The sequence below is a fragment of the Magallana gigas genome, chromosome 9 (assembly GCF_963853765.1).
Source record: "Magallana gigas chromosome 9, xbMagGiga1.1, whole genome shotgun sequence".
In the NCBI taxonomy this organism is placed as follows: domain Eukaryota; kingdom Metazoa; phylum Mollusca; class Bivalvia; order Ostreida; family Ostreidae; genus Magallana; species Magallana gigas.
The window spans coordinates 23,572,881-23,587,709 of record NC_088861.1 but is presented as its reverse complement, the minus strand read 5'-3'; the positions used below and the strand labels follow the sequence as shown (position 1 = coordinate 23,587,709).

At 35.9% G+C, this 14,829-nt stretch overlaps 1 protein-coding gene across 11 annotated transcripts in view; it reads left to right on the top strand.

The window, feature by feature from the left end:
* Window positions 1-14,829, top strand: part of LOC105334530 (dystrophin) — a 120,450-nt gene that overhangs the window by 35,433 nt on the left and 70,188 nt on the right. For all 11 annotated transcript variants that reach the window (XM_066071863.1, XM_066071860.1, XM_066071858.1 and 8 more), the window contains 12 exons: window positions 2,964-3,155; window positions 4,915-5,096; window positions 8,175-8,319; window positions 8,605-8,695; window positions 8,953-9,191; window positions 9,597-9,776; window positions 9,992-10,264; window positions 10,461-10,548; window positions 10,894-11,135; window positions 11,522-11,675; window positions 13,238-13,410; window positions 13,722-13,937. In XM_066071863.1, the coding sequence (XP_065927935.1) occupies window positions 2,964-3,155; window positions 4,915-5,096; window positions 8,175-8,319; window positions 8,605-8,695; window positions 8,953-9,191; window positions 9,597-9,776; window positions 9,992-10,264; window positions 10,461-10,548; window positions 10,894-11,135; window positions 11,522-11,675; window positions 13,238-13,410; window positions 13,722-13,937 (2,175 nt within the window). The remainder of the gene's footprint in view (window positions 1-2,963; window positions 3,156-4,914; window positions 5,097-8,174; window positions 8,320-8,604; window positions 8,696-8,952; window positions 9,192-9,596; window positions 9,777-9,991; window positions 10,265-10,460; window positions 10,549-10,893; window positions 11,136-11,521; window positions 11,676-13,237; window positions 13,411-13,721; window positions 13,938-14,829) is intronic.

Below are 14,829 nucleotides of genomic sequence, written 5' to 3'. Positions count from 1 at the left end.
GATGCTAATATAATACCATACTTTACAAGTCTATAACACAGGCTAGCTATGATATATCTTCATCAGTAAGCAATATTCCTAGGTATATAATGACAGTTAATAGAAGGCAGTGGTTAAACTTACAATATATCTCTAAGACCATTCAACTCTGAACATGACATGTGAACTTCTGCACCTTTCAATGGCCCCTCTCCCTAATGTTAGAGTCAGGAGAGAATCTGGAAGTTATACTTACAATAGTCTTTGATCTTCTGGGTACTTGGTATTTGTTTGTTCAACAAGGCAATAAATGATAGACTGAAAGAGGGAGAGGTTCCTAGGTAAGCTAAAGAAGAGGGGTGGGGTGGCTTCTCTCCTTAATGTTACAGTCTGCTTAAGAAGAAGAGAATTTGGAGGTATTGCATATATTACTTACCATATCCCTTGATCTTCCCGTTATTTGTTTGGTCAACAAGGCAGTAAATGATAGGACAAAAGAAGGAAAGGGTCCTGAATAAGCAAAAAGGGGGGGTGGGGTGAGGTCCTATCAAAAAAGGAAAGGGTGGTGGGGGGGGGGGGGTTCCGGTAGGAAAAATCTTGATGTGGGGGTGAGGTTGTCTTGTTTATTGAGGAAGATAGTGTATGGGGGTGTTTGTTGCCAAACAGTGCGTGGTGTTCTTATGCAAGGATTGTTTGTTGTTTGTTGTTATTGTGAGGTGTAAGTGTTTGCAGAATGATAACTATATGACATTCAGTGGGGTTGTTTAGGTTAATTTGTGTTGGCAGCAGGCAGTAATTGGTTAGATGAGAGAGAGAGAGATAGAGAGAGAGATAGATTAAGCTCATATCCTGAAGACTTCACTTCACATCTTAATGAGGGTACCTGCTTTAATTTGAACATATTGTTATCGTTCAAAATTACATCTTTCTGGGATTATGCACAAGTTCAGGAACTTAGACCGCACTTTCCCAGGGTACCTGCATTCATAAAGTAATTGGTTAGATGAGAGAGATAGAGGGATGAGAGAGAGAGAGAGAGAGAGAGAGACTATACTTTTTGCATGGACTTTGGTTCTGTTCCGTGTTATATTAATAGGTAGATAACTTGTCCCAGTGTTGTTACTGGCTTATGTTCAGCAGGAAGAAAGGTCATTTTGGTGCACCCACCACAGAAACCAGAAGTCTGTAATTAACACTGAATAATTAAAGAGGTGACCTGACCATGGTCCTGTCCAGCAAAAACAATGGTTTAATGATAATCTGTCAGATGTGTTTGTGTATTGATGTCTGCAGGAAGGAGGTATTAGTGAGAACGAGCTGTAGCATCTGTTTAACATGCAATAAATCACACTGGGGGGCTGCTGGCTGGAAGTTTGTTGGATGCAACAAGTTGATTGGTCATCTGTAGACTATCCAAGGTAACCTCTGTTGTGATACTGTATGGTGAGTTCAAACAGGTGGGCGTTATAATTTTCAAGGATTCATATGTTTGGATTGAGATTTAATACCCCCCCCCCCACCCCCAAATAAACCTTATACCTCCTTTCTCCCTCCCAAACAAAAGTACACATGTACATGTATATGCTATCCATCGAAGTTTATTGTTGCTAATGAATTTCACGAACATGCATTGAAAAATTTACAATTCATTTTGAAGAAACTGCTAGCTAGCTATATAGCTATTAGATTACAAAATGTAAAAAAAAACTGTAGCTTGTCAAGGAATTATGAAAAACAATAATTACAACAGCTAGCAGTTTGTTACGTTGCACACCGACTCTTTGTGCTATAATTACAAGGAAGAGAGAAAACAACAATGAAATGATGGGGCTGCCAGAAAAGATGAAGAGATTTCGAGATTTCCAAGACTCTGGTCATATAAACAGAATTCTGTAAGAATTAATGACTTGGAGGAGAGGAGGGGGGATGTATGTTGTTTTTTGAGCTTTTAGATTATTACGTCAGTGTCGGAAATCTTCTATAACCTGTAGCTATTATTACCGGACTTTACAGGTTCATTTATCTCCTGATGCTCTGTTTGTAGTTCTTGGCTGGGTTACTGTATGCGTTAGACACTGTATATAATCTCCATGTTTTTTAATAAGAACTTTAAGCAGTTGAAGAAGATCCAGGTATTCTTGAGCCTCCAGGATTGGAACAATGGAAAGTTGCAAAGCAAGCAATTTACGGAGAACTTTGATTGAGATGATTTGAAATAGTTTCATCATTGAATAATTGGACATTCCATTGAATTATGCATGTTTCAAAAGGGCTGTGAAAGTGATGTTTTGAAGCGGCAGCAGGTTATTATGGAAAAGATCAGTGGTTGTTGATGAGCTATTTAACATTGTTAGCTGGACTAATTGATTCAATTTATGTTGACATTTTTTTTTAATGGTGACACAATTAAATACTGTCGACTGTGTGTGAAAATATTGAAGTGATTATATACAACTTGGCTGCCATGTATATTCCTCCACATTGTTGAATAAGGTCTGAAAGGTGGTACAGTAAAACATGCTTATCATGAGTCAAGTGCCAAGGACAAGCAATTTTAATATACTATAAATGAATTTTTTTTTATATCAAACATCTTTTAAGACCTTGAAATGATGATTGATTTTACTATATTTAAGTGTTAATTCATTATAAGTGTGCCCAGTACAATGGTGTTAAAACTGTATTTTTCAAGTTTGCATTATTGTGTCAATTGGTGTAATACATTGGCTGAATCCAAGACAAGAGGAATGTTTTCTTTTTGAAAATTCAAATTTTTTTTTTCAATTTTGAAATAATGCTTTGTGTGAATTGATAAATAATCACTTTCATTTATTAATTAATGAAGATTAAGAAAAAAATCTTAGCTGTTACAGTTCAAAAGCGAAAAAATGATACTTTATGTAATCTCTGAATTTTCCTGCGATACATTTATTTTCTAAATCAGTAATACAAGTGAATTAATAATGTGTCAATTTTGTTTCTAGGTCATCATGTCAATCAGCAGCTCCTCCAGTCAACACAGTATGACCAGCACGCCCTCGGTTGACCTTTCGACCTACCAGGATGACCTTGAAAATGTCCTTGCATGGCTCCTGGAGGCGGAGGAAATCGTAGACAAGCAGGAGCCAATCGGAAACGACATCAAAAAGGTCAAAGGTCAATTTAACCAACATGAAGTAAGTTGATTATGTCTTCTGCCAAATTCTACTTCCAATGATTGTGTGTCACATTCTATCTATCAGTCCATTTTTCTATCTGTCTATAATGTCTATTTGGTCATTTGTTTGCCTAGCTAGGCTACTTATTAAACAATAGCTGTCTTGCAATCAAACTCTTAAGTGTAATCAGGGAAATTTTGGCATCATTTTATCATAAATAGGCAATTTGAAATTGGAGCTAATTTTATTAAGGAATAAATAATCATTCTTTGATTAAAGTACATGTATTATGAAGCAAATACGATTGGTCATGATCAAATTTATGAAAAACCTCTTAGGGGTTTATTGGGTTTTATCTCGCTTGACTGTATTCGATCAATACAATATATTCAAAGAATAATTCCTAAATATTACTTATATTTATATAATTTTCAGCAGATTGTTTGATTAAATATTGAAGATTGTCATTGTTGAAATGTATTGGACTATGCATTAGAAAATCGATTCGTAGTTTTATCTCCAACAAAGACTTTGGAAAATGTAAACTAACAGTATAAATAGTATAAGATACAACTTAACTGTGTTAAGGTGACATATTTGAAACAGGGCAAAATGCTTTTCAGAGCCCAATTTGGCAAAAACTCAAGGGACGAAAAATAACTCTGTTTACATTAACTAGCTATTAACAAGATGTACATGTTCTTTATCATAACTTGTTTGAAATTAGGTCATGGCTGTTACAGAAACACCTTTTACATGGAGCTTATGATAACTGGCTTTATATTCATGACACAATCATGATTGCGGGGTACCATAATTACAAGTAGCCAGAAAAAAAACAACTCCAAAGAACAACCCACACCATAAACTATCAGCTTATTTTGTAAATGATGCAATTACAGATAATCTGAAGAAAATTGCTCAAGCTGCCATTACAATGGTACATTTGTTGTAGTTCTTGGGATGCCAGCGTTGTATAGAATGTTTATGATCTTGTTAACTGGGGGGTTCCGCAGATTAGCACTGGGATTACATTACCTTAGTCTATATACTTAACATATCTCTCAAATATTGCATAGAGCGGATAAGAGGATATTAGATTGAATCGCCTTTCAATTTTTTTTTAATTGCCGTAATCGTTTTTGCGTAATTTGTTTTTAATCATGAGCAAATTATGTTTAGGATTACAATAACTTGCTAACATGGGTTAATCTCCAAAAGTTTCTTCGTGTTTAGATATCAGCAATTAGTAGTTGGAAATAGCTGACAGTTTGTTTTTTTAGAGGGAAGGGTGCATAGGTTGAAGATTATTCTTTCTGTGCATTAATCCATATATTTATTAATAAGGAGTTTTAAAAAATATCATTTATATTGTACATGTATTATAAAATTTAAAAACAGTGTTAAATTTTGATTTTGATGAACTTTCATCCACATAAATATCTCATGGTGCCCATACCACCTCAGTATTGTAGATAAATTATATGTATTTCAGTGTTAATAAATTCTTACTAACTTAATATAATGTAAGATATACCAGTTAAGAGGAATTTTCCCATTTGAGCGCTCAGAATATTTTTTTTATTAATATGCTGTATTATAGTTTTATACACTAAGTCTGATCAATGGTTTGGCAAGTAACCTTCCTCTATTCCAAACATCTGACATCAGAAGTTGTATGAATTCATGTAAACATCCCTGGCTCTTAATCATAATTGAAGTATACAAGATGGTCCTATTTTCTCCATGTTGAAATATTTGTGTGCTTTTTTTTCAGGAGTTTATGTTAGAGCTGACAAAACATCAAGACAGCATTGGCAATGTGGTCAAGGAGGGCAACGACCTTATCACTGAGGGCAAGGTCACAGCTGAGGAGGAGAACGAGATCAGGGTCCAGATGGGGCTCCTCAATAATCGCTGGGAGGAGCTTCGCCTCAAGATGATAGAGAGGCAGTCCAAGTGAGTGACCACTGTGTGAGATACCTGTATAAATAGGAGTATTGGATGTCCTCCATGTAGTTTTCCTAAAACTTCTTCAAAAGAGACATTCTTAGTTATCAATGTCCTCATTGAAGTAGTTTTTGCCTCAAAGTCCTCAAATTAGACAAACTCAGGAGCCAATGGAAATGAACAGGAATTATAAACATTTTCCGATTATTGAACATGAAAATTAGAGTCCTCAATAGTCCTCCAAAATTAATGAACTGAAGTCCATGAAGGTGTCCTCAATATGATTTATGATCCTCGGAATGACTTAGCAAAAATAAGTGAGAAGCAATACATGTCCTCAAACTGACTGAAGTACTTATATTAATGAAACGTGAAAGATAAACCCTGTTAGGTGTTCTCAAAACAAAGGGCTGCTATTATATTAATTTTGCCGACAAAAATAAACATGTGTAAAAGACACTGTAATGATTATCATTGATCATTTAATGGTTCTGAAAATTGAAATAAAGAAAATTACTTAGTATTACATTATTGACATACATTGTACCATCAAAGACAGAAACAAGAAAATCATACAGGGAACTACTACAATCAAAGTTCGCACCTTGTGGACATCAGGTGTGTATATAAACTGGAGTAAACATGATACACCCAGCCCAGGAGAAAAGAAGTTACAGGAGAAATAGATACCCTACTTTATTTTGATACCCTATTTATTGTAAGACATATATATACCTTATTTCTATTTTGATGCCTCCGTTCTGTCAACCTCACCTGTAACAAGTGTATAGTCTTGATTATGTAACCCGAACCTATTCAGAGAAAGAAGAGAACACATAGCCTGTGCATGGCTATAGGATGTTACAGATGTTACATTGTAACCATACAGTGGAGCAGATAGCCTGTGCATGGTTATAGGATGTTACAGATGTTACATTGTAACCATACAGTGGAGCAGATAGCCTGTGCATGGTTATAGGATGTTACAGATGTTACATTGTAACCATACAGGGGAGCAGATAGCCTGTGCATGGCTATAGGATGTTACAGATGTTACATTGTAACCATACAGTGGAGCAGATAGCCTGTGCATGGCTATAGGATGTTACAGATGTTACATTGTAACCATGCAGTGGAGCAGATAGCCTGTGCATGGTTATAGGATGTTACATTGTAACCATACAGTGGAGCAGATAGCCTGTGCATGGTTATAGGATGTTACAGATGTTACATTGTAACCATACAGTGGAGCAGATAGCCTGTGCATGGTTATAGGATGTTACAGATGTTACATTGTAACCATGCAGTGCCCATGACAAAACTCAAAATACATGGACATGAAAACTAGGGTTTATATTGAAAGAAGGGCAATGAAAAGATAATATATAAAGAGGTTTAAGTTGAGCCCAAGAGAGCCATAGACAAGAAACTCAAAAATGGCTATATTGACTTCAAAGGAGGGTTAGAAGGAATAGGAAAGGGATGCATATAACTGAAGAAATCTATAAGGCATAATTATGAAACTTCCTGCTCTGACAGGGTGTCTCAAATAATTGTTGGGATCGGAGTTATAACTAACGATAGCATGCAGCAAGCTTAAGTGCAATATTAGAATTATGCAAATACTTATTTTGTAAAGTGTAAAGATTGTAAATTAAGCTATTCTGAGAGTTAATTCTTTCTTCCGAAAGATTAAGAATTTCACATTATTTAAGAAATCAAATCTGCTTTTTCGTGAGTCAATTATAAATAGCATTGCAGGAAAGCGTTCAAATAAAAATAAAAACAGCTCTTATCATGCATTCTGTAGGTTATCTAACTAAATTGTGGATCCATATATATATATTTATAAAAGCTGTAGCAGCAGTTCTGCCTGTTAAGAGTTTTGAAAGTCTTCCAGACAGTTTACAACACTGTAAATTACCAATCAGCCATTTTATGTATTTTTCCAAATCATTACACTTTCTGTAAATATACAAGCTAGTTATAGCCCCCATGCACTGCTGCTTCCCGGGAATCCGCTTGTCTATAGAATTTGCACATTTTTGTATCATTTCCTGTCCCAAGGAATGATATATTGGATCAAACTCAGACAAGCTCTGTATATACTGGGAGATAGCTGTTCTCTGAATCAGACAGTTTTGTGCATTTTATCTACATACAGTTCTTCTTCATTTTGTCAGAAAAAGAAGAAGAGAATTTTCTTTAAGTCTTATGTTGGCTTGAGGTATTCATGTATAATTTTTGTCTGCATTATTCTGCTGTAGTAACCTTGTAGGCATTATTTATCTTTTGAGGGTAGATTATGCATGATTTATAGAGGTTTAAGTGAGAAAGGTGTTTTTTTCTTCAAAGGGGTGTGTTGGAAAACAGAAGTTATAATGCAGATAGTCAAGCATCGAATTGCAGTTCTGAATAGTGTTGTTCTGTGGAAGCTGAACTTTTTCCTCCATTGAGCTCATAAACCATTAACACCTCTGTCTTAATTAGTCATGCAATAGAGAGATTTATGCATCAGAAACAAAAAGCCCGGACATGGGGGATATGCATTACACTTAATTAGCACTGACACGGGTTGGTTAGTTAAAGTTCTGCAATGGCTCGTGAGTCGTTACCGTTTTTGTTGTTTTTTTTGTTGCACAAAAAGCTGAAAAAAGGAGAGAAAGAGTGAGCCGGAACAGTGTATAGTGCCTCTGAACTCAAATACCTCAAATATCACTATCTCAAATATCATGGATGTGTTGAAGTCTGTTTGAGGTACCAGAAACTACTTTAAACTCTGTAATCTCACATCCTCAAAATAAAAAGTTTGTTGTTTTTTTTTTTGTTTTTTTTTTTATATCCCAATATGTTTGAAATATTCATAATTAGATAAAATTGAATTGTTAACTATGAAATTTCCCAATTAAAAAAAAAGTATATCTTTTTAGACTATAAGAATTTTTAGGTTAGTTAAAAAGATAATTACTTTGATTATCATACTTGAATTACATATGTGTTATTTTTATTAGATATATTATTTTTTTCAATATACATTGAACACTCAAGTTACCAGGGTAAAACAAAGGTATTTTAATTCCCTTTCAGATTACAGAAAAAACTAATGGCTACTCAGCAAAAACAGTTGGACGAGTTAGCCGTGTGGCTGGAGAAAATGGAGGAGCGAATCCGCAATCAGGAACCAATCGGATCTGAGCTTGACGCCATCAAATTACAGATAGCCAATCATAAGGTCTGTATACATGTGCATATAAAAATTGATTCAAGCTCAAATCGTCAAGATCTAATAACGCTTGGAAAGAGAATAGAATAAATAACCTGAAAGTGTTTGCTTAAAAACAGAGAAACTTGGCATAACGAAAATTCAGCTGACATTTTTTCTAAGTTTTCACACAATTTCTCTACAGTCATTAATTTTCAAGATCAATAACAAAATGATAAACTGTAATTCAAGAACACTGCTTTTATGGGGTTTAAGAAAATGCATTTAAATTGAAAATTTTTTTTGTTTGAGCAGAAAATTCAGCAAGAGCTGGAGGTACAACAGAAGAAAGTGGACAACTTACAGGACATGGTGGTGGTTGTAGACGACACAAATACAGAGTCGGGTAAGGGATCCGGGGGAAAGGAGGTGGGAGGGGGGGTGGCTATCTTTGCTGTTAGGGGTCAGTCAAATCCCACAAGAGAAAGTTAATTTTTAAGCTCAGTAGCTGGTCTGAAAATCCAGTCAGTATTTAGATGTGTATGTTTATGAATTCACGATTTATACATTGCCAATTATGAATTGTTTAATTTAAAAAAAATATGAAAACGAGTGAATCTGTGTAGAAAACATGCTCTTGAGTTGGAATATTTTTTCTTTCAGCTTGTGAAGCCATGGAGACTCAGCTACAGAGACTAGGGAAGAAGTGGGCAGCCATTTGTACGTGGACAGAACAGCAGTGGCTGGTCCTACAGGACCTCCTTCTGAAGTGGCAGAACTTCTCCGAGGAGCAGGCCAAGTTTTCTGATTGGCTCGCTGAGAAGGAGGGAATTCTGGGAACTATGATGGAGTCTGACCTCACTGACCCTGACACAGTGATTAAACAAGTCAAGGATCTCAAGGTAGGTCTTAATAAAACAGAGAGAAAGAAGAAATAAAGGTGCTACATAATTTATATTGATTTGGTCATTTTTGGCCAGATGTTGAAGCTTAGCAAGTTTATACATATAGTTGATGTGTGATCAGCTGCCTCTTCATCTGTCTGTTTTGCATGCCATTTGTTAATAATGTTATATATGTGTGTCTATTTGCGTTATATCATTAATGTGAACTTGAATTGAATGGTTTCAATACTCTCATTACTTTGGCAATCTGTCACATTCTAATGTTTGTAAATTTTTTTTGACATGAAACCTTTTTCATGTATACATTATACATAAATTCTTAATATGTTGAATGGAAAGTTGTGTCTTGAAAAAGTAAGGAAATGTATTGAGGTATCTTGACGTATGATTTTTGCTATACAGATGATAGAGAATGACATGGTGGAGCAGGTACAGCGGTTTGACTCACTCACCGAGTGTGGTCAACAGATCGTCCAGTACGTGGACAACGAGACCGCCGTGCTCAAGATCAGCTCACAGCTCGAGAGCTTCCAGGAGCGCTGGGAGAAACTCGTACAGCAGATGGAGACTCATAGTAAAAAGGTAAGACAATGACTTACAGTATGACTAAAGGTAAAATATTATAACAGAGGGAGATTCGCTGTATTTGTGAATTAATTTAATTCATTGCTAAATAAATTAATTACAATGACTGCCTTTATGATAAATGTTACAGAGGAAGAGCAAATTAATTGAATATGGAAAGTATTGATATAATAAACATGATAATTTAAATGTGTATTATCATTTATTTTCAGATTGCAAACTCAGGTGTAGAATTAAGTAATGTTTCCATGGAGATGATGTCCGAATTCACAGAGGACGGAAAACTCAAAAATCCTCCCAACACTGCCAAGAGGCGGAAAATGGACTCGGTGTTAAAATCTCAGTTTGAGATGGAATCAAAGAAACTTTTGGAGTGGTTCGAGAGGACCGAGACAACACTTGAACTGCTCACCAAGGATGAGGATGGGGCAACTAGTTCACCCAACGATCAGTTCACAGCCGAAGAACAACTTGTTCTTGTTCAGGTGAGAAGTTCAATCAAGATTAATTAATCAAGTTTTCGTAAGAAACAATTGGACTTTTTGCTGATTCAAAGGAATACACTACAGATCTTCTGTAGATTGGCAATCTTTTCTGCTGCCTATGTCTGATCATGTTTGGGTTAAATCATACAGAGATGTTAGGTGTGTTCTGATTGGTGGAAGTTGGGTTTCTTTTTAGGACACAGAAAATGAAGTTGAGGAGAGAAAAAGTGAGGTCCACAAAGTGTTATCTACCGGAAGACGAGTTATGACGGAGCTTAATTTTGGTAAGCTTCTAGCTATACTGGCTAACTGTTAGCTTAACCTATAGCATACCTATGGATGGAGTTTTGGATTGTTAATGTATTCTGTAGAGGATTTTTTGATGGTTGTAAAATTTGGCTACCTTTAAGGATTGGGGTATGCCATTTACCTTTTGATGTGTGTATTTTGTTGCAGTTTTTTCCATACAAGTATACACAAGATAAATTTTACCAACTTTAGTTTTGGTGATGTGATGGTCAAACTAGACTAAACTTACCACCAGCCTAGATTACTCGCTATTAGGTTTATTGGAATGGATGTGTGATTATAAATGATTTACTTTGAAGTAAAGTCTTTGCTTATTTTAGCGGGAGAGTCAACAGACTCTGTGGCAGGGACGTTGGCGGACATTGAGCGGCGCTGGGACGCTCTGGCGGTGCTACTGTCCCACACAATCACCAAGGTCAATCTGAACATCCAATCAAAGAAGTTCTACGACGAGCTCCACGCCTTGCAGGAACTGATGTCCAGCTATGAAAAGTGGGTCAGCTCTGCAGAGAGAATTGCAGAGGAAGCTATGGAGATCACAAAACAGCTGGAGCAGTGCAGGGTATAACGCTGGAATGTGTTTTGTCTTCTATACATGTGTATTCTATAGTTAGTATGGAGTCTGAAAGTGTCTACTTTTACACAGTCCAGAGTATTAAGAATTTAATGCTGGGGAAAGTACAGAGGTAGAGAAACAATCAGAATCTGCTCCATACTTATACACAGGACTTACCAACAACAGAAACATCCTATATGTGTAATGTTTTATTATGCTAAGTTGCAAAATATAACTAAAGCCTAGTAAAGGCATTGCTAAAAAATAAAAAGGGTTGTTACAAAATAAAAAGCGAAGTTTTCATTTTGCCCTATGTATGCAATTTTTTAATTTTTAAGTGTTAAAGTGGTTCGGAAAAGATTTCTTATTGATTTCAATGTATGATTTTGTAGGTGAAACTGAAGGCCATGAAGTCCCATGAGGACCGGATAGAACGACTGAACCTGGAGGCAGCCTCCTTACTGGAGAGTTCCGGCACCACCAGGCAGATCCAGATGGACCTGGAGGCCTTCACCAAACGATGGGAAACCACCTTCAACAAAATCTGTAAGGCTTCCCCCACTTCCTATCGAAGCGTTATACACTATATGATGAAAATACATAAAAAAAGAATGATTTCCTAGTTTCATGGTTTCGTCACTTTTGTTGCATCAAGCTGAATTTTTCAGCCAGCTCCTCGGACTCTGACTCTGAGTCTGATGATGTGTTTCTGGGTAACTTTTCTCTTCTTTATTTGCACAAGTTTCTTTGTTTTAGAGTCTTCACATTTGCAACAGGGGCTGAAAAGTCAAGGTGTTAGTGCATGGCGATGATCTGTTGGGAGATGATGTCAAGGAAATGAGAGAGAGAGAGAGAGAGAGAGAGAGAGAGAGAGAGAGAGAGAGAGAGAGAGAGAGAGCATGCACTGCATCAGTTTTTCAAATTTCACTCAGCACTTGGAGATGGCTTGAAAATTTTCTTGTATTCAGAGTTTACAGTAGAAATGTCAAGACCATATGACGAAAACTTTTCAAGCACTGTATGGAGCATTTTACATTTAGATCTCATTAAAGTCTGTTTGATGACTTTAAAAAACCGTGCAGCTATAGCAGGATATATATGTGTTTTTTACTGTTATAACTGAAACTGGACATAAAACACCTCTTCTTCCATTTCCATTGCATTTTTTTGTTGTAGACATTTGAAATGTTGAGAAATAGTGTATCCCATTTCCTATTCTTTTCATCTTTGACTAAACTTCTTGTATTTATGTGACATTTTATCATAATTCATTCCTGCTTTTTAGCTACCTGCAGAAGTAAGTTATCCCCCCTTGAATTTCGTGTTCACTAAATGTCCAATTCGTCTGTAAATGTGTGTGTTCCCACTCTGATTCATTTTTTCTGTAAACGTGTATTTGATTATGTGATATTTCACCATTTTATCCTATGCAAATCCTTATAGAATATTCACTTTGATCCGCCTGTTTGATATATTCCCCTCTGTTAAATTCAGATGAGATCTGCATGATGTACTGCAAACATGGATATTTGTAGACTATATCATTTATTATGAGTGCGTAAAACCCAAGGTGAAATTTATTTACCGGTATATGCCTAATTATTATTTCTGCAAATAAATGATGTTTTTCATTTTCACTATACACAGGATAGTCACCTTCCTGATAGAAACTAGCTGCCTTCTCTCATATTTTATGTAAATCACTGCATTCAGAAATTCCATGTTTACAGTACGTGTTGTGTAAAGTTGATGTATCTCTATGTTGTGTTATTTTACATGGTCTAGTTGTTGTTGATTTGTTGGAGCCTAAAGTTTGGGATAGTCTCACTCATCCATAGTCTGTATCTTTTTGTTTTTCCACAATGATCGTTTACCTACTTGTAATTCTTCTTCTAATAACATACAACACTATAATCCTACACACCTACTCCTATGTTAATTCTGACTCGAATGAAAACCATCATCATTCAGTATCCAATCTCAATAAATACCTGTATCTAATTCTCTTTCCTTCTACAGGAACTATTGTATACGAACTCAGACGACAGGTTGGGTATCGAAGGGATGCTACAGTTATAATTTTTGCAACGATTTTCGTATAATTGCAGACAAACGGCAGCAGGAGCTGACAAATGCGCAGGATAAAGCGCCCCCTAGGTCATATCTCGAGGCGATGGAGGCCCTGCTGAAGTGGGTCACGCATATGGAGAGCTTGCTGGCCTCCGAGAAATTCAAGATCAACGAGGCCGAGGTGATGGAGGAGCAGCTCAAACAGTACAAGGTACTGATCAATCCACGGATTTGAACCAGCAACTTCTGTTGTGAAAGCTCAGTGTCTTAAAGGGAAAAGTTATGGTTTATATTATGTGTTGATGCATCAGTTTTGATGATGATGACATGATTTTGTATATCTGTTTAATCAGCTCAGCAATAAAAAAAATTGCAAAATATTAAATTTGCTTTTCTTTTAAAAATCAAATGATTTATACATAGATAAGACAGCAGAATGTTGTTCATTCTAATTAATTTCATGTGTGTGAAACCTAAGATTATTGAGCATTTTTTATTATTTGAAATCAATTTTTTCTTCAGAGCCTGCAAGAGGACTTACAAGAACACCAGGGAAGTTTGGACTACATCAACAAGACTGGAAAAGAGCTGGTAGTGAAATCAGGGCCCCACGACAAAGCCCAGGCCATGGAGAGGAATCTGGAGGGGCTCAACTCCAGGTGGAGCCATGTGTCTCGCGAGATCAACTCCCGTCTCACCAAGCTCGAGCGAGCTATCGGGCAAATCAAGCAATATCAGGTTAGTTCTACTTTCATAACTTTCATATTGAGGTCCATTTTTAATAAAAAGAACTTTTAATTATGAAAAAAAAACTGATTTTTTTTTTTGTTAATTGATATGTAAGCTTAAAAAATTTCAATCTTGATAGAAAAGTGTTAAAGTGCCGGTAATGTATATCATAATTTACATGTGAATTCATTGATAAATTCATTAATCATTGTTGAGTACATTGAGTATTTTGATTTTGTTTTGTTATGTTGTTACTACAAGTACCTTCCTATTTTCCTTGTGTTTTGCATGGACTTCTTTGTGTTTAGTACATGTACATGTAGTTCATGTATTTGTCAGTTTAGTTTTTTCTAACACAAACTTCCTTCAGAGGAATTGAACAGCAGATGATCGTGCTGTAACTCAACATTAAAATGACCAATAAATAGGTTGTGTTTTCAGTTATTTTGAGTCTTGGTTTATCATATTTTCATTTGTTTGTTTTGTTATTCATTTCCATGGACTAATTTTGACATTTTCTTACTTTAACTTTTCATGAAATTCATGTCAAATTTTCAATTTATAGAACTGCAGACATTTATTTCTCCACACACATTCCATTTGTCACAAGTCCCCAGTGCTGACCACTCCCTCTATAGTTTTTTGTACATGTCGGTCATTGAAACCACTCACACAAAGGAATGACAATTTTTTTGGTTTTGACTTTTTTTTTTTCACACACACACTTCATTTCAAGCTTTGTGCAAAAAAAAGCAGACTTTAGTCCTTTCACTTTAAAGAGGCAGGGAGTGCAGGGGGTGGACCTTTATGTGTCAGTCTAAAGTAAATTGGATGTTTGTGTAATAGTCTCCACCCCCTGCACTCTGACTCTTCAAGGTGTAGAGCCCAGAGTGAGCTTTTT